The following is a 21,087-nucleotide window of genomic DNA, read 5'->3' on the forward strand; positions in this document are numbered from 1 at the left end:
TCTAATACATAAAAAGCCTATGAATTTAAAACACTGGCTGCTTTGGAAAAAAGTACACTTTATTTCTGAACCCCTTTTCTCCCATGTTAGCCCTAAAGACTAAAATGGATCAGCTGCAGATGGATCAGTTTAAGTGAGCTCCCCAAAACACACAACTACACTGTTGATAAACTGAATGGGAGATGGAGATGAATGTTTTCTGAATGTTTTCCTACTTTAGGATATTAAGCAAAACACACACATACCCACACAAGCGCACACACACTCACAGAGACACAACAGCACAGTCACAGTGTTGTTGGGAGTCACAGAGACTCCATTCTGTTGCAGGGAACGCCTCTGTTTATTCTCCTTTCCTCAGCCATGTATCAGGGAAAATGAGTCTCTTTGTGTGTTTATTTTCTCAGCCTTTCTGGGGAGATGTTTGGAGGGCTTTGTTTTTTATGAGACCTGATGTGCTTTAAAATAAAATAAAATAAAATAAAAGCATGTATGAAAAGTATAGGCTACTATTTGTGTGTGTGTGTGTGTGTGTGTGTGTGTGTGTGTGTGTGTGTGTGTGTGTGTGTGTGTGTGTGTTTTTCACGAACATGGTCTTCGGGGCATGGAGGGAGTGCACCAAAATGCCTCAAGCATTTTCCGCAATGACTGTTTTTCCAGTGTATTATACAGCTGCCCAGACAATAATGCCCTATTGTTTTCTGTATGCATGTGTGTGGGTTTATGTTTGTGTGTGCATGTGTGTATGTGCAGGTACAATGGCTCTCTGCCCAATGGGGACCGAGGCCGACGTAAAAGCCGCTTTGCACTTTGCAAGAGACCGAAGGCAAACGGGGTGAAACCCAGCACAGTTCACGTCGCCTGCTCTCCACAGGCAGCCAAGGTGAAACACACAGACACACAAAATACAGTATCGTTTAGTCATCCCAGAGATCACACAATCACAGTCATCGAAACCTTACACATCAGCAGTTTCCGTCATTTTTTTCCTCATGTGGCGATTTGTGTTTTAAGTGACTTTAATGGCTGTAGTATACATAAAACAAACATATAGACAGATAATGAAAATACAAATATATCAGATACAAAATAGCTTTTGTTTCTCCTTCTCTTAAAAAAGGTTGGTTGTCTTTGTAGGTGCATGATTTTGTTTGTCTAACAACATCAAATAAAACACACCCAGTTCAGTGGATTTGACCTGCACTGCTCCACCAAAGGCTTTTGTGAAATTCTGTTTGCTTTTTGTTCTCCGATATTGAAAGTATCTCACACACACCCCGTCAACATGACAGGAAAAGGACAGAGTTCAGCAAAGCTTCCCTGAGTTAGCAGAAAAAGGAAAAACGAGCAGGTACAAGGCCCTGCCGAGGTTTAAAAGGTATTTGAACGATGGTTTTTACACAGCGTTTCACTGGAACACGCTGAAGGTTTATAAGAGAAACATGTGAACGGTCCAGTGGAGGGTAACAGAGCGTTTTCTAGCAAAGTCCTGGGAAGCACATGTCCATGTGTTTCCATCGTCAGTTATAAGACTGCCCAGAAATCCTCCGAAATCTGTTAAAAGAACAGGAGATTGTAAAACGTGTGTGAGAGGACCTTTGCTTTTTTGGTTTAACATCTGCATTTCATGGATTCTCTGTGGACACACACTTTTTACTCTCACACATACACACAGGCCAGGCTTTTAGCTGCAGTAATTTAAGAGTCTCTAAGAGTGATTGTCCTCTTCTGTCCTTTGGGTGGTCCTGACTGACTGAGATGATGTTGATGTCCAGCTAGTGACTACATAACTGAACTCTTCAACCACCCCACCCTTCCTATGTGTATCTATTGTTCTCTGTACAGACCAGTAAGCAGATGTCAGAGGTGTTTTGGCTATAAAAAGCATCTTCAGGTTCAATCCTTGTGTGTACTTGGAGTGAGGAGTTCGATTTGAGAGCATCTAAAGGCCTTTACTTTGTCCCTCTCTTTATTTTCTCTGTATTCATCAGCTCTTTCTTCCATCTGTCCCATCAGGCCATAAGCAACAAAGACCAGCACAGCATCTCTTACACTCTGTCTCGAGCCCAGACGGTGGTGGTGGAGTACACCCATGACAGCAATACAGACATGTTCCAGGTAACAAGCCTCTGCTTTTACCACCAGGACTGGAGTTTTACAACCAGTCCTTATTTTTTCCACTGGATTCCTCCAAGTGGAATAATCTTGTAATCAGTACACTTGATCTGAGATCACTTGTGTAGTTGTGAACCCTTGGAAGAAAAAATGTCAAGTAAGAGATTTCCAAAGTCTTCTAGTCTGCATGTGGTTTTATCAACAAAGTCAGCAGTTGGAGCAGCAGCAGTAGCTGTGACATACAGTTCATGGAGGCAATAAAGATGCTTTAAAATGCTTATTGCAGATTACTGCAATTTTTATCAAAATTTGTATGTCTTCTCAGAGTCATATTTGAACACGATACACATATTTTGGGTTTCAGTTTAACTCTGATGTTCACTGCAAATAAACATCTTTAAGGAATCATAGAAAAGCCCTTCAGCTTTTCATTAAAACATCTTTGAATAAGCACATAATACATCATGACACAGTCCAAATCAGTAGCTGGGTATGTTTGCTGCTTTTGTTGAGTACAACCGCGAATAACCAACATTTAACCAGCACAAAATTGATGCAACATAACAGACTATCATTTACCACTGCCAACAGTTAATGTTATCTTATTTGTATTGGTGCATCCGTACTAATTCAGCCTATTTTTAACTTTTTACGTTCTGTAAAGGAATCAAAGTAAAAATTTCATACAAGTTATATCACTAATTTTTCTTTCCCATCTATAAAGAGCATAGACAAATAGATACAAAAATCATTAAGCTGAGGTTTAAAGTTCATGAAAACAACCTCACCACAAAGTCCATTTTGGGTTCAACATGCCAATATTAACGATACATCATTGATCTTAGTCAGGCTTGGACAAAAGATTTTGTTCACACAGCATTTTTCAAAATGCTTTCTCAAAGTCATCCTGTTCTTTAGTTGATTATAGCATTACTTGTCTGGGAGGCCGTCCTGTAGAGTGAGGATGCAGGTAGCTGTCGGGGGCAACAAAGTGCCCATTATTATAGCACAGGATGTCTTCAAGGGGCTTTATGCATGTGAACCAGCCAAAAACTTCTTTTGTAGAATGCATATTTGCAGAAAAAAGAGAAAGTCTAAAATGTCCTTCACTATATCTATTAGTTAAACTGGCCTGACAATATTCCTTTAAATTAATTCTCAATGTTGTACCATTTTTTTTATTATTCACCTATGTCATATATTTCAATTTTTGGAGGATTTCATATAGTACATGCACATGCACAACGTACGGCATTCATTATTTTTAATGACTTGTCTCTGTTTTTCTGTTGTTATCGTCTTTTCTGTCTAGCTTTCCCTGAGGGAATTTATATATCATCTCATAGCTGGAATGCATTGGTGACTTTCCTTGATATCTTGTTTGAAACTTGTTAGAACACATTTACATCTTTCCTCACCAGATCGGTCGATCGACAGAGAGTCCCATAGACTTCGTAGTGACGGACACAGTGGCGGGCAGCCAGAGCAACGCAGACACTCAGTCGGTCCAGAGCACTATCTCCCGCTTTGCGTGCCGCATCAAGTGCCAGCGCACACCGCCTTACACCGCACGCATCTACGCCGCCGGCTTTGACTCCTCCAAGAACATCTTCTTAGGGGTAAGCTGTATTTCATCTGGTGCTTCAGACACGTGTAGGCGAATGTGAGAGAGTAAAAAGCAGAAAGATGAAAGGACGAAACACCAAAGAACCACAAGGAAACATGACAGAAAAATACAGGAAAATCCGAGAAAACGGAGTCATTCAGCTTGTGTTCTGGTATATGAAAAGCAAAACACTGTGAAAAACCTTTAACCCATTTTGTTTTCTCAATCATGTTTGCTTTTACTATTTTTCATTTAGTATCAGAAGTGAAAATCATTCTTCTTGATTTGTCATTGTCACAACAACTCCTGTCAAAGGGACCGTGAACTTTATACATGCTAAATTTAAAAAAGAGGAACTCACTTGTGATTATTCAGTTTTCAGTTTTGATTTTGTTTTCTGCCAACATTTTGGATTCAGTTTTCAGTGTGTACCACAAAATGCAGCTGCCATATAAGTCAAGAATGACAAGGAAATTTTAAACAACTCTCTTTGCTTCACACGCTGTTGAATTCAGATGTTTAGAATTGGCCAAATCCCTATATGAATAACGATATATGAATGACAATATAACGTCCAAATGTTAAATAACTGAGTGAAACACAATATATTATATAGGTGTAACATGTTTGATTCAGGACTGCATAATGAACACCCATCCTGATCACAGCTTCCCGTGTCTTTGTTCCCTCAGGAGAAAGCTGCTAAGTGGAAGACGTCAGATGGTCAGATGGACGGGCTGACCACCAACGGCGTGCTGGTGATGCACCCTCGAAATGGCTTCACCCAGGACTCCAAACCAGGCGTCTGGAGGGAGATCTCAGTCTGCGGCAACGTCTTCACCCTGCGGGAGACCCGCTCAGCACAGCAGCGAGGAAAAATGGTGAGAAAAGAAGTAAAACATGTAGTCTAGCACCACATTCACTGAACTTGGTGTGTTTAGTGTGCTCAGAACATTCAAAACATAGACACAACTAACAAAGCTGAAGAGCTTTGCCTTTCATAGTCAGTTTGTGTTCAGAGTATTTTAAGGATAACCTCAATAAAACAATGCTGCTCTTGAAATGAATTGTGCTGATGGGTGAGAACAGTTTGACTTTCTAAGAAGATCACATGATGATGAAGACCTTAGAGGCTGGGGGTTTTGACATGCAGGCAGCTGACATTAACACTAACACCATTAACTCTGTAATAACTGATTTTTTTGGCACATGGGGGCAGTGGAAAGAAGATGTGAACGCAACATAGACATATCTTTTAAAAGTCGAAACGGACACCTTTTCAGTCCCCTAGTGTTTCCAAGTGGTATTGTTGTGCTACTGTGGCAAATTACAGGCAACAAATCTGTTTCCTCATCAGTATGTATTCCCCCTTACCCACCTCTGCTACCTCTAACCGTAATCCACCCCTCAACCACAAAGTGCACAGCTATGGAAAATGCTGTGGGGTAACACACTACAACACACTCAGCATGTTTACTGAAGAACTACATTGAAGCTGTCACAATTTTATATTGAATTTTGGGGCAGGCCCAGCTCTTGTAATGATGTGCATTGCATAGTAATAACATAGTACTAACATAATTATGCTATTGCTTTGCACCACCTAATTACAGCAGGGACTGGAGTGGAGGGAGGAGTAATGTTAGAAGAAAACATTTGGAGAAAAAGCATGATTTGTTCATTCATGAAGTCTATAGTGGATATGTCATTTTTCCAAGAAAAATGTGCCCGGTGACCTGGTATATAGCCTGTACAATCAACATTACTTCAAAGTTAAAGCAAAAAAGTTGTCTATTTCCAATTCAGGTTTATATAAGTTAGCAAGCAGCTACATATTTACATAAGCAGCCATTACAGAGCTTTTTTTATTCTGACCATCTGATGAATGTAAGTCCAATATTCATCTCTGTATTTGGTCGCTACCAACTCCTGTGGGACATTATCAGTGCTTTAGTTGTTAAATGCTCCACTATGTTCTCCAGCTAGTCACAAACTGTGTCTGTTTATTGTTTGGTATTGAGCAGGTAGTGTTTAGTGGGATTTTAAAGACCTTTTACTTGAAACATCTGCCTGTTCCAGTAAGAAACAACAGCGTGAGAACAGTGAAAGTGAAGTAAAACAGCCAGACAGCTAAATAAGAAGCCGAAACTCGCTATAAAACTTCATCAAGCTCATTAAAGCAAACTGGCCTTAAGAGTTGGCCATCAGTCCAGACTACTGAAAGAAACACCTTATCATCCTGGACAAAGCGTCAACTGGATGACCTTATTTTTCAAATTCCCACAAATAAAATGTGGCTTAGAAGTTTTTTTTTCTTGAAAAAGCAGTTGCTATCTTTCTTTCTTACTCATCCATTCCCACAGTCCAACCCGTGCTCCCTCACACTCACGTACCAATCCTGTCACTCAGCGGGAGTTCAGTCAAAGCTTAACATCACCGGGTGGTTAACCGGATGCCGTCCCCATGGCAACAGGTGCGGCTGTCAAAGCTGTGTGTAACAGGACCTTGTAAGGGGATCCTCCAGCTGACGTCAGAGCCTCTCAGCCAGTCATATCACTCCCCTGTTTCATCAGCGTGACCACCTGTGGCATTTGTCTGATTGGATTTAGGTTGTTGGTGTTGTGTTTAATTAGGTCTTTTTTCTCCTTTATTCTTCTCTCCTCCATCCTACCTCCCACAACACACATATCATCAACCACAAGCACACATTCAGCACGTCCGCAGTTCTAACATCAGTGTGTCTCTTTATCTGGTGTCCCACCTGTTTTCAAGTCTCTCGACCGCAGCACAAATTAACAGCTCTCTTATCTTCACCTGCCCTTTACCATCCAGAGAGTTAACCACTTGTGTGTGTGTTATCCAGCACTATAGAAACCACTCATTATTTCACAGCTGATTGACAATTTAGATAGCTGACTATTGGAAAGCACCTATTTTCATTATGTATGGTGATATAATGTGATGGGCTTTAACTGTCATGCTGAACGCACACAGGAGTGGAGAGAGACCACTCAGTGGAGCCTTGTGTCCTTCTGGGTGATGCTAATGTCGTCACAGACATGATTTTTAAGCTTTTTAGATACATTTTGAAGGACTGTGGTGTTTATTCTATTGTATTGGTTTGTGGTGTCAAGATTCTCAAAGTCAACAATTTTGTATGACTTTGGATTTTAAGGCACAATTCAATTCGATTTTTTAGTTTAAACTTTTTTTGTGCCATTGTTAGATGATCAAATTTTGTTTTGTAAAGACCAACAGGTAATTGTTTTTATGCTCTGACAACTTTCATTTACATTTTAAAGTTCTATTTAACAGGGTAGTCTATATGGTAACAAGTGTGACATAATAACCTAGTAGCTAAGTAGTAGGCTACACTTTAAGTGCTGTTTTTTCTTCTGACACACACTGAATGCCCCAAGTAGGCAAAAGTAGAAAAAAAGTAATGTGAGAATCTCAGATTCTTCCTTTTTGATCCTTGAAATTGAAAGCTCATTTCAATCTCTTTTCTGTTTAATTTAGAAATTGTGATGCCCGAGTATTGGTACTATTGTGCAGATGTAAAAATACAAACTAAAATCAAATCTGCACTTACTGTCAAGTTCCACATGCAGATGGAAAAAATTAAAATGTTGTTTTTGTCTGCTATGGTCTACATATCTGCTCTGTAAATTAAATATCCTGTGCTTGCCTTTGAAAAAAAAAAAGACATGGATGAAGAACTTTTTATTTATTTAAAAAAAATATTTGCTTATAACATCACTAACTTACACACATGAACACATGTCTTGTCCTGCGGCTGAGCTTGTTGAACCAGCCACTAAACAACAACACGATATCTGCCCAGGGCTTGTAACACAGTGCAAGTTATGTTGTCTCTCGTTCCCTGCCGGGCCTCCGCCTGTCAGCCTTTGGCAATCAAACACGGACACTGGCACAACGCTCCAGCCGCTCAGTTGAAAAAGAGCATTTTTTGCTTCCTTTTAATAATAAAAACTATTAAAAGCTACATCACCATTATTGTGACTGCAAAAAGGAATGATTAAATACGATTTCAGCTGGACTTTGAACCTCTTTTGGCTTTGTAATCTAGTCAATTGCACCCTCCCCTCAATGCCTTTGCAAAGCATGCATCTCTCTAAATGGGATAACTGCCCTGCTTTAGTGAAGGTTAACAGCTGAAGGACTTTCTGATTGAATAGGGGGGAAAAAAGTCATCTCAGCAGGTTTGCCAAAAAGCTATCTGAGCTAACGTGTGTGTGTATGTGAGTGTGTGTGTGTGTATACGGTTTATTAACTTGCCTGCTCTTGGGTTGTTTTAAGAAATATCTATCATTAAAAAAACATGACACCTCCTGAGAGAAAACGATTTAGGCTACAAATAACTGAAAAATAGAGGAAGTTTTTATTTATTCTAAAGCAGTTAACACCCAGTGATATTTAAATAGCTATTGTGAGGTGAAGATAAATCATGTGGAGGCTCGTTTCAGTTTATGGACAGGCTCACTCGGCCTTGCCAACAGGGCAGCTGTTTGCCCTTCTGCAGTTGGACACAAGGTTGAAGCCAGCGTAATTAGGAATATCTTACAGGGCAGTTCATACACACACACGTATGCGTGCACACACACACACACACACAGTGGTTGCTGTGGGGGCTGTTGTGAGGTATAATAAATGAACAGAGTACACTGTCTGAGCTTCTGCTGTGTTTAATAAAAGCGTTTGAGCTGATAAATGATTTACTGCTGTGTAATTAAATTATAACTGTGTGTGTGAGTTTACATGGATTGAATCAACCCAGACAACTCACATCATTAATATCGAGTGTTGTTATTTATTGATTATGAAAATATTTTTCATATGTTTATCTCTCATGTTGACACGGCGGTTGATTAATGAGGAGCAGCCTTGTGGCCCATAAGTTGTTAAACAGCTAGCAAAATCTGAGCAGGGGGAAAAACAACAACAACTGTTTCCCTCAAGCGAGACGCTGAACTCTTAGCCGTTCCAGTTGAGCAGCTTGTTGGCCAACAGTAGAAAGACTGTGGATTTACTGGGCAGATGTGAATGTGCGGTACTCCATCAGTGTGAAACTGATCACTGACATTCCTTCTCGGGATGAATGAAGGTTAAAAACTGTCACCAGGAGGGACACATCAGCCCGTGGCAATGTCACGCTGCTGCCACAGAAATGTGTTTGCCCCAGGACACACGGTGACCTCAACACCAGCGTCAGTATGAGTGATCTCACCGGAGACCCTGAGAGCTGCTCCTCCCATCATCTGTGTATCACTTTTTAAAAATAGGTTATGTTTTTGCTTTTCTTTCCCTCCATCTTCTGTTTTTGTCCCTCTGTGCCGTCCTCTGCTTATCTAAACATGGAATTTCCCACTGTCTGATCTACTGAGCCTCAAGACTGCACTGCCCCCTCCCACTGTCATCGCTTTTTCAGTTTCTTCTTGTCAAGTCTCCTCCAGCTGCCTGTCCTCTGTCTCCTCCCTGAATCACACAGCTGTCTGAAGGAAAAGTAAAAAAAGAGTTATACTGCCACCTTCTGTGCTCAGATGAGAGCTACAAACGTCACTGCTCCACCTTTGGAGAAGGCAACTGTCTGTAAACTGTTTATCCTGTTTAGTGTTGGGGGTGCTGGAGAATATCCCAGCATGCACTGGGTGAAAAGTGTGTCTGGATACATACAGGACGGGTCCATCACCTGCCTTTTGATCTGATTTAGAAAAATTTGAGCTACTTTTTTTGGAGACTTTGGGTTTGGCTCATTCATTCATACTTTAAGGTAGAGATTCCATTCAAACCTTAAAATGTTCTACATCATTCATTTGTTGAGTTTTAGTCAACTTGGGAATTGATCTAATTAATATGAATGGGATTTACTTATATATTATATATAAGTCCATCAGAAGCTTCTTCATACAAATTTCAAGCCAGCAACACAGTTTAGCTCTCAGCCATCATTCACACTCCTTCAGCTTCATTACAAAGTTAAGACAGCTATGCAGTTTAGCTCCTAGCTTATACTCTATTTTGCATCCTTCATCCGTTGCCTCGCTTTTTCAACTATTCATAGCCTACTCTTTTCTTCTTTTGACTTACTTTAAGCCATTAACTACCTTCAAACCTTAAAATATTCCACATCTTTCATACATTGGTAGTATTCAACTTTTAAAGCCAGCAAGGCAGTTAAGCTTTACAGCATCCAGCATTCACACAGCAGTTTGTTTTGAAATTCCCTTCTGTAGTCTCAACTTGCAGTCATATTGTCATCCTACATGCCACATTCACCTTAATAAGTGAGTCTCATTTGTAGCATTTTAACCAAAGTAGCACTGGAATAAACTAATTAACTTAAAAGTCACTGTGTGTATTATGGTTATCTTTAGCCAAGGCAGCAGTGGGGCTGCAGGCAGTGGGGAAAAGTCTCTTGTACAGACATTAATGCTCCCTGTTTGAATCACACTTTTTGGTGATCTCCTGACTTCTGTCACACCATGATGACGTTTACATTTTTCTGGTTTTGTGTGAAAGACGTTATCAGGTGGTATCGCCTGGTTATGTGATTGTTCTGACATCTGGTTCCATCATGAGTAGAGAATGTGTCTCTTCATCTTGTCTGATATTATTTATATTTTTATTCTTCTGTTGTCTGTAGCAGCTCATGTCTATATCCTCTGTCTGTTCCAGGTGGAGACTGAGACTCAGGAGCTGGTTGACGGCTCTCTCATCGATCTCTGTGGCGCGACCTTGCTGTGGCGCACCGCTGAAGGCCTGGCGCGCACTCCCACCCTCAAACACCTGGAGGCGCTGCGGCAGGAGATCAACGCAGCCCGCCCTCAGTGTCCCGTGGGCTTCAACACGCTGGCCTTCCCTTCTATGCGTCGCAAGGACACGCCAGACGAGAAGCAGCCCTGGGTGTACCTCCAGTGCGGCCACGTGCACGGCTACCACAACTGGGGCAACCACCGCGAGGAGAGGGAGGGCCAGGAGGGCCGCCTCAGAGAGTGTCCCATGTGCCGGGCCAAAGGGCCGTATGTGCCGCTGTGGCTGGGCTGCGAGGCAGGATTTTATGTAGACGCCGCTCCGCCCACTCACGCCTTTAACCCCTGTGGCCACGTTTGTTCAGAGAAGACGGCGGCCTTCTGGAGTCAGATTCCACTGCCGCACGGCACACACACCTTCCACGCCGCCTGCCCCTTCTGTGCCCAACAGCTGACTGGTGAGCAGGGCTACGTCAGACTCATCTTCCAGGGACCCCTCGACTAGCCGGGGCAACTTCCCAGCATCCTTTGGGAGGACATGCTGACCCTGCATTGAGAATGGGGAACTGCCCTGATTTGTCTGTTTCTCTGCGGTTAAGATGAAAACTTTTTTCTGGCGTTCTTGTCTCTTTCTCATATTTAAGTGACCTTTGTATTGCTTTTTCATGAATGACAACAAAGATTTCTATATTTTCATGTGAAACCAGAGACACAAAAACCAAACAAAGAACACTGCTGGGTAAACCTTTTGTTTGTTTCTTGGAAAGAACTTTCAAACAACAGTATTTTTCAAAATTACTAACATACCGTAGCACAAATATACGGTTTTTATTCATGTTTATTGTTGCAATATACATCTGTGTACATCTCTTAGAGCTAATTTAAACAAAGATGTTTATTTATGGCCCAGGAACCATCGCTTCATCCTTTATCTGTCAGATATGCCTAACTTCAATAATATTTAGCATTTTAATTTGAAAATACAGTTTATTGTTAATCAGATATAAAGTTCTAGGTGTGTTCTGAGGGTTTCGTTCTGTGTCTTTCCCCCATGTTCACCTCTCAGATCTGTTTGTCGTATTTATACACCCCGTCCTCTGGCGTGCTCTCACTTTGTGTGTTAACCCTTCAGTTATACTCTCATTAGGCATCACCATGGCCTTTTCACATTCAAAGCAATAGATTTGGAACGGAAACCTCCTAAAGCATTATGGGAAACTGAGTCTTCAAGGCTAGTCGGCCTGAGTGACTGCTCCCTCCCTTTAAAGTCCGAGTGAAACGTTTCTGTGGGTGAGTGAATCTTTCCTGATCACGTTAGCCATGATATCGCAAATATGTAGCTACACACATCATGCAAACACACACACACACACACACACACACACACACACACACACACACACACACACACACACACACACACACACACACACACACACACTCTCTAACCAGACCTGGTCAGATACCTTTTATTATATTAAAAGTGGAAAGGAACTCATGGTACAGAAGTAAGAATAGAGATGTTGCAGCAGACCGGGGTGGATGTATTAATTCTGCTGTGATGTTTGGGGCTCACCTGCTAAGTTACAGCAAGAACGATAATCATTATTTTGCCAGATTCAGTATTCTGATCAGTATTAATCTCATAATTGAGCTGAGAAGTAAATATTGATAACTTTTGGCATCTTACAACAACATCCTGACTGTTTAAATGACATGAGATCTTTCAGTCCAGGCAGTATTTTCAAGAGTCATTCATGAATGATTGTGTATCCTGTTAGAAGCTGATCATGACTTGTGTTTGATTTTGAAAAATGCTTACATACTGCATCATTTCAGGCATGATTTTAAATATTAGTCGTGATTTGTTGAGCCATAACGCTTCTCTTTCTCTCATCTGACTTGTAACAGTGCAGGAAGTCCCACCCATCTGATACACAAAGCAAAACATGTTAAGAAAAAGACAACTGTAGCTGTTTGTCTCAGGTTTGACGCACACAAACACACACAAAATGCATGGCTTCAGGCTACAAAATTCTCTTCGTAGGGTTGTGTGTGTGTTTGTGCGTGTGAGTAAGTGTGTGTACCCATCAGGGCTTCAGATTAATTTGTGCTTTCCAAACAGCGCATTGAAGTGGTCCCTGTGGACCATTTTAGGGTTGACGAGCTCTGCAGTGTGAGTACAGAATATCAGGGCTGCTTGTTCTACTCTGATTTTTTTTTGTTGTGTAGAGAAAGCCATGATGATAACTGTTATATTTATATATTCTAATAGCTTTCTTATAGCAATCACTATGGCTTAACAATTATATCAAAATCAGAATTTTAAAGAGTGCCATTAAGGGTGTCTTAACAAGCTGTAGCTATGGTTTAACTGTTGAATTTTAATTTAACCATCCACACTATATCGATGCGTAGTCACCAACAGATCAGTTTCAGATAAACACGATCTGAGTGCATCTTATTTTTTAAACTATGTAGACTAGAAATAAAGGTTCTGTGATTTGGCCAAACAACAAAAACAAACTGGTTAATATGGTCTCCATGTGCAGAGGCTTGTTGTGTGAGTCCTCCCAAACCAGACAGTCAGAGAAAAGTCAACTTCTACTTCAACTGATTTTCTATGAAAAAAAAAAAAAAAAAAAAAAAAAAAAGGTAAGGTTTAGTCACAAGCCATGCTTTTATTGAATTATTTATTTAAGAGAGACTGCATACTGTTTTTTGAGCTGTAAAGTAAATGATGTGGCTTAACACGTCATTTAGAGACTAATGAAATGATGAAATTCATATCGTGAAAGAAAACACCCTCTAATCAGAGGTGGGCATCCGACATTACTGCCTACTTTTTTAGCATTTTTCAAAATTATGCAGTGTGTGGGGTCTTGGGCCTGAAGTGACATTAGAGTGTATTTAATGCCTTTATCAGATAGTCATTGGAAAGATGACGAGAAATGAGGGTAGAAAGCGGGATGGGGAATGACACGCAACAAACGTCCACAACTGAATGTAAATCAGAGATGTTGCACTTAATGGTCAACCCTGAGGCAACCAGGGCCGTGATTTTAATTATAATTTAAATAATTAGGTACCAGTTGTAATGACAGCTGTCACCAACAAATTTATTCAGCTGTACTTAATCAGTGAAGGACCTAAATAAAAATGAACTGCACTACCTCATGTTATTCCATTTGTGTCAAAAAAAACATTTGTGATTACATGTGGTACATGTATATCATGTTTAAAAATATGTATACATAAATAAAGGCCTGGAGTTTCATTTATAGAAAATTTCAGTCTCAATTGCAATATTGGTTATAACATTTTCAATTATGTTTATCTTAAATCCATTTAGCTCTCCCCTCCAAAATCCATGTCTTTTATTTATATCTGATAAAATCAGAAGAACAGAACACACACATTAAGCTTTCTGTATTGATTTACAAAATTGCTCCCACTAGTGACCTCACCCTCCCAACACTGGCCGCAAGATCTCCAAAAATTACATCAAGCCTTACAACTTTTCTTGAATGCATCCAAAATATTATATTTGACATATTAAAAGAAATCTAAGACAAATAACAATAATAAATCTTAAAATGAAGGGGACAAAAATTCAGCATGAACGAGAAGTCCTTAAAGTGATCAGAATAACTGCAGGTCCAGGCATCTACATCCCCTGAGCAAACTGAGCAAACTCCATCTGCCGAGGAAGATCATGTGATTTGATTGAAAGCTACAGAGCGCAGCTACTCAATTGACCTTTTGGTCAGATTGTTATGTCAGCTACTGTTTCTAATGTCAAGAACGACTACAGGCATCATATTTAATCCACAAAAGAACTAGGAAGTACTTATGACCCCTCACACTACCTCTACAGTAACACACACAGACTGAGAACAAATAACAAGAAGACAGTCCTGATATTTTGTACATTATGTGAAAGCACAAATTCTCCTGCTGTTTACACACATACACACACACACACACACACAACACGTCCTGCAGCGTCACTGTGGTTCGTCTAATTTACTCATGCAGCCACAAGTACGAGAGTATGAGACACACACTCAAACTGTAGAAATTTATCAGTCACTTCCAAACTGTCCACCACACGTTCTTCATTTAACTCCGAGCTTCTGCAGGTAACGGTCGTGTGTGTGAAGTGTGTGTGAGCGTGCGTGAGTGAGAGAGAATGTAATTTATGTGTTCATGACGATTGTATGTGTGCAGTTTTCAGTTTGTGTGTCTTCATCTGTCCACACCGTAGTTCTCACACGCAGATCATTTTCATCACCCCAGTGCTCGGGCTGCAACACACTAACTCACCTCAGGGAGAAAAACAATGACCTGTGTTACACACACACACACGCATGCACGCACACACACACACACACACACACACACACTCTCACACACACTGCTAAGGTCTTCTGCGGATACCTCATAAGTAAAAAACGTCTATTCTGGATTTAAAGTTTTGTGTCTTACCTCTCCCTCTCACCCAGTTCAGTTTTGTTTCCTGGACTCTGTGTCTCTCTGTGGATAAAGTGTGTGAGTAAGGGCTTCACTCTGTCTCTGTACTGTTATCTCAACCCTGTTTTTACACAAACACACGTCTGTCTGTCTGTCTGTCTGTCCGTCTGTCCGACCCGAGTCCCTCCACTCGCTCTCCTTCCTCTTCTCCTGTCCGGAGTCTCCTTGTGCTTGTAAAGGCGAAAGCAAAGAATGTTTCCAGCAAACACTTTTTTGTAACAACTTTAAACAATAAAGTGTAAAAGTGACATTTCAGTGTGTGTGTGGGTTTTACTTTAGGCAAATGCTATTTGCACTCAGAATGGAATAACTAATGTGGCTGTTTACACCCACATGGCAGAAACAAACCATAATCTTTTCTAAAACCTAACCAAGTAGTTTTGTTGTCTAAATCTCGACTAATGAGGATGGAAATCAAACCATGCTGTCAAAGCTTAACCTACCACAGTGTCTTATTATAGGAGAAACTGTCAATATTTATAGCTAAAGTAAAGGGTGTAAATAGCTGAATAGCTGTCATGTGCCTATTCTCACTGATTACAAATAGGCACTCTTGTTTTTCATTAAGCAGAACAGATGATGAAATATCTTAGATGGCTATTTTACAATAGTTAAAAGCATATTTTGATAATTTCTTAACAAAATCTTTTTTTAAACTCAGATCAGTAGGTTTTTTGTTAAAAAGTCAGCGTCTCACTTCCTTTTTGTCAATAGTTGTCATGCAGTCAGTGCTGTGTGTTTTTCTTTCAGCGGCACATCACATTTAAGTGACATCATGGTACCATCAGTTTACTGGAAATCCATTGTAGAAAAAAACTGGTCTTTCTTCATTACACAGATTTCATGCTCCTACTATCAAATCTCATCACACCTTTGCACCTTTGCATATTTTGGGGACTTCATCATGTATATTTCCTGTTTTCTTTGTTTTTTCTAATCTGCTCAGGATGTTTTTCTCCTCTTAATATATCATTAAAGTATGACCTGATGATTCTGTTATGGTTTATTTAGGTGGTTTAGAATATATTGTACATACATATCATACTTACAGGGTTCATTACATTTTTTTTCATTATAGTGTTAACTATTTTATGTATTTCTTTTTTGGTTTACTATTTTGTAGTCACATGGCCTGTCAGCTGACATCTTCTAAGGTGCTTTCCTTCATTTATTTCATGTCAGAAGGTTTTTTCACCTGTAACACTGGATCACATGGTGGTTTGTTTTCTTTTTTGTTAACACTTTCCATGTTGAAGTGTTGCCAAATCTGATAAATCTTAACCCTCTGGGCCATAGAGCTCTATGCATTGGCTGGACTTTTCCTTCATTATAATAAACCTGGACAGTACTGCGGTTTATTTCAGGTCAATACATCCTGAACCAACATGAATTAGTAAGAGGCATGTGGAACAAGCGTTTCCAGATTCTTTGGCTGATACAGAAAAAGAATGTGAAAGATAACGTGAGTTACTGGAAGAAGACGACGGGGTTTTCTGCTCTATACACCTCTTTCAGCACTATAGGTGTGGCATTGTGGGGCAGGGGATATTTATAGTAACATCTTCCAGTTTTGTTGGGTATATAAGTAAGAGATCAAAGTCACTTTCAGTTTGTGTTGTGTCTTTACGATGCGCTTTGAAGATGGCAAATTATTCAAATCAAATCAGCACAAACTGCACAGTGGCTGGAGTGATGCTGTCTTCATCCCAGAAGAGGACTTATTCTCTGAAATCTGGTGATTTGGGCGTCACACAGCAGAAACACACAAGAGTCTGCCTGGGAGCTGTCGCCACCGAAAATTACGTTGTGGTGGGCCGAGCCGGATCCTGTGAGACTTCTACAACCATTCAAAACTCAACTCATAAACTCATGGGGAAGAGTGTAAATCAGAGCCTTCAGTTCGCAGTGATAGACAAACAGCAACTGCTCAACAGGATTGTAAGTATTATCTTCTACATGCTGATGTTTTAGTTACTGCAGTATTGTCAGGCTTTGAATTTTTGTGTCAGTGACGTTTTGAAGTCTGTTTCTTTGTACTAGAAGCTGAGTGTGAAAGAAGAAAATCACAGCTTTGCAAACAGTTATGATTTTTACGTGCTGTTATCTCAAGATCAGAATTATTGCAGATAGTTTTCTCATGATAAGGGGTTGATTATCCTGTTATCTCAAGATAATGACATAATTAACTTGAGATAATGGTATTAAAACAATAAGAATGTATGGGTCGCAGCTTCCATATGTATTTTAACACTGAACCTTACAAACTAGTGTCAAAATCCATATTATATATGTGTGTCATTTTCTCAAATGGTCCTTGTATATTTCTTTTCTGAACGCATAAATGAAAAGAAAAGATGGAAGCAGATAAATGATACTGATTTCCATATGGGAGTGAAAACTGTCTTTCAAAAAACTGCAAAATTGCAAGTCCTTAAAAATACTGCAGTTTTCTAAAGCTGAAAATCTAAAGATTATTTTTAATTTCAGTTTTTGTTTTTAATTTAGTTTAGTTTCAGCTAGTTACCAGAGTGGATTTGCTTGCTTCAGTTATTGTTTAAAAATGTTTCGTTTTTTATTAGTTTCAGTGTCAGTCTCAAAAAAACATGTGCACAAATGCCTCCCTGTGTTTCTTGTGTTGACAAATCTGACTAAATTGACAAAGACTGAAACTGAAGACAGGAGGAATGGAGGGATGAGAGCAAAGGGATGTGGGACGAGGTGGTGTTGGATCAGGGATGTACAGGATGGGAAGAGAAGCCAGAGGGGATGTAGGGTTTAATGTGTTGGACAGACGGTTTGGTATGTAGTTGCCAGTTGCAACCAGGCGGGGTTGAGACTCTGGGTCGGGGTAGCATCTCTTGCGCTCTTGTGGTGTTCGGAGCCCCTGTGGTTCCTGTATTCAAGTGAAGAGAGAAGAAGAAAAAAAAAAGTAGGGGCTGGGGAGGGAGGGATGTGGAAACAGAGTCAAAGGGTGAGGAAACAGATGAGGTGTGCTTAAATGTGCGGAAATCAATCCATGGTCTTTGTTCCTGAATGTTATAGTTATAAAACTTAACCAGTGACTTCACAATATCACGTCTTATTTTTGCAGTGTTACCAAAACTGACATGGAGACACAGCAAGAGACAGATCCCAGCACGACATTCAGTATGTGTTTGGTACGATGACATTTTCTGTTCTCCTTCACTTCAGACATTTACTGCTTTCTTCTTAGCCTCACGTTGTTATTGAATGTGCAGCAGGGCCTGATGGGAATTTCTGCTGCCGTGCCCTTTTCATTGTTGATGACAGAAGGCACATATATGTGTCTGATGGCCAAACTGACCTGCAGAGATGGATACCAGCACCATGAGGAAAGCCCAAACTATTATTGTAATTTGTGTTAAGTAACTACGTTATGTAACTGTGATTCAGTCATGAAACTTTGTTGAAGCTAATTGAAATGTTATAATCAGGGGTAATTCAATTTTAATCATTTTACATCTGGAAAAACACATCAATGAAGTGCTGATTGTTTTTAGGGAATTATTTTTTCTTTTCTTACTTCATGTCAAGTAGTGTTTAAACTACCTCTGTTACATTAAACCACCAAAAATAAACATACAAGACATTCAGACATTGAGTGCACTTTAAGTTTAATTCACTATTTTGAATTCAGAGCTTTGAATATATGAATATATGAAATAATAAATAAATCAACATATTGTGTCGTGCTATACATTTGTATGACTCTACCAAAATTGTGTAAAAAGGCTTCACATCAGATCAGTGAAGTTTGTCACAACTATTATGATACTGTATGTCTATTTAATGTCTGAAAATAGTAGAAAATAGAAGCGTAAACACAGGTTTTTACCAATGATTAAATTAAAGTCCTGTCCCATTTAGAAGAACCTCTCCAGTGAGCAGCCATTTCCACCAGTGAAAGAAAAAAAAATATCCTCAATCCTCAGAATCATGAGATAAAAAGTCTAAATTATGATTTTTTTTTATCTCATAATTATGACTTAGCTTGGGGATATTCTTTTCTTTCAGTGGTGGAAATGTTTCCACAGCCAGCAGATGGTTAGCTTAGTTTAGCACAAAAACTGGAAACAGAGAATCAGCTGACCTGGCTCTATCAAAAGGTAAACAATCTGCACATTATACATATTATATCTTGTTGGTTTAATCTGTTCAAACACCAGAGTATAAAATGACAGTTTTACAGGGGGTTAAATTATGTGCTAGATTATTTCTTGGCTGTTGCCGTGCAACATATAATATTACAGACATCTCATCTATCTCTTGAAAAGAAAGCAAACATATTTCCAACTAAACAGAAGCATCTGTGTTTTCAGCTTTGTTACCAACACAGTAAAAAGTCCAGTATGTGAAGCTAATGCATTACTAACACATTCAAACTGCTGTCAGTATGAGGGACCAAACTTTTTTATTTTTATTTTTACAGACTGGTTACTAATGAGAAAGTTTCTAATACAGAGCATTTTCAGTATTTAGGAATGCTGTAAAGACGCCACAGACATCTGTTATATAAAATATTAAAATGAGCATAATAAAAGTTCATGGAAGCGGCTGTGCGCTGCTCTAAACACAGTATACACTGTGTGTGAGCAAGTTATGCAACACTTCTGTCATGTCTTTCTTTTTGCTGTAAATATGTGCATATTTATTTTGTGTTTATGGTGCATGGAAAAACTAAAACTCATTTTGAAGATATCATGAAGGTTTTTAATCTTATTTAGAACATGAAGTAAAGAAGCACTTCACCCTCTTGTGGCTGAAATAAATATTACAACAAACACTTGAAACTATGTTTGTCGAAGTTTTTGAGTGTGGAGTGAGTTCATTGTTGTCCTTTGTAGTCCATAGTCCTCATAGGTGTTTGGAAAAATTAACCAGATGAAATACAACTGTGCTTTCCCTCTGGTCTCACTGAAACCAGAGCTGAAACTGTCATAATTTGTCACAAATTTATTTCCTTAAAATTAGACATAGCTCTATATTGCAGGCATAGCAGTCACTCCAGGAAGTTGTGATGATGCTACTACAACAGTTAACGCAAATTCAACCAACCGCTGTGAATTCTGCAGGGCTTTTGCAATTTTGTCCAATCACTGCAACTTTTCCACTAATTTGACCAAAAAGTTTCATTTACAAATGAAGCATTTTAGTAAGGTTACCTGGAACACTTAGATTTTTAATGAATTATACAAAGAAAAAAAAATCCACAACTTTTTTTATTTTTATTTTTACTTGTGCCCACAATTTCATTGCAAAAACACCTAAAATGCTGCAACAGACGTCACAGTTTTTAAGAAAAGCTGCAGTGAAACCAGGGATCAATTCCAAAAAAGCTTGCAAAATCTGACTGAAACACAGTACAGTCAAGTTTTCCTACCAATACGACACCCTGGAATACTCTTGGACTGAATTATGTCTGGGTGAGGTTATTGATGAAGTAACTGTGGGTGTAGAGACACAACAGATGACACACACTCATTATGTCATATTGCACTTTATTCAGCTCTGAGGGGGCAGAGCTGGGCTGGGCTGAGACCTCGTCACTGTCACAGATTAACACTTATTGCTTTCGGGCTTCTGGTCCGCACACGTCGGACCCATCTCAAGTATTCCCACACTGAAACTTTGTGTACATGTTTTAAAAACGTCTGCCGTCTATGTCTGAGTGTTTGTGTGTACGTGTGTGTGTGTAAACCAACACTGCAGAAAGTATTGCACCTCCTGTCTCGCTTGTGTGTGAGGAGTTGAGGAATGCTGAGTGATGGGATGGACAGAGGCGACACCGTAATGGTGGCATGAGGTTTCATACAACATTAAGGTTGAAATGTGAGCAAACATACTGGATAAAAAACAAAAATAATGCACAAAATTGCTGATAGTTTTCATCACCTACACCACAAATAAAGTCTTTCACTTTAAAATCATAGAATTTCAATTATGACATGTCATTTCATAGCATTGTGATCGTGCCTGGACACGGATCAAAATGATCTTCATCCAGGAATATCATAATGTAAAAGCTTTAAGGGCACCAAACTG

General features: G+C 39.6%; 1 protein-coding gene across 2 annotated transcripts in view; it reads left to right on the forward strand.

Annotated features, from left to right (window-relative positions):
- Nucleotides 1–12,410, forward strand: part of peli1b (pellino E3 ubiquitin protein ligase 1b) — a 45,218-nt gene extending 32,808 nt beyond the window's left edge. For both annotated transcript variants that reach the window (XM_084735315.1, XM_084735316.1), the window contains exons 3-7: nucleotides 754–883; nucleotides 2,017–2,118; nucleotides 3,537–3,734; nucleotides 4,414–4,602; nucleotides 10,418–12,410. In XM_084735315.1, coding sequence (XP_084591441.1) covers nucleotides 754–883; nucleotides 2,017–2,118; nucleotides 3,537–3,734; nucleotides 4,414–4,602; nucleotides 10,418–10,996 — 1,198 coding nt within the window. In that variant the 3' untranslated portion in view covers nucleotides 10,997–12,410. The remainder of the gene's footprint in view (nucleotides 1–753; nucleotides 884–2,016; nucleotides 2,119–3,536; nucleotides 3,735–4,413; nucleotides 4,603–10,417) is intronic.
- The last annotated feature ends 8,677 nt before the right edge of the window (nucleotides 12,411–21,087 follow it).

This window comes from Lutjanus erythropterus, chromosome 14 (assembly GCF_056507025.1).
Source record: "Lutjanus erythropterus isolate fLutEry1 chromosome 14, fLutEry1.hap2, whole genome shotgun sequence".
Classification (NCBI taxonomy): domain Eukaryota; kingdom Metazoa; phylum Chordata; class Actinopteri; order Lutjaniformes; family Lutjanidae; genus Lutjanus; species Lutjanus erythropterus.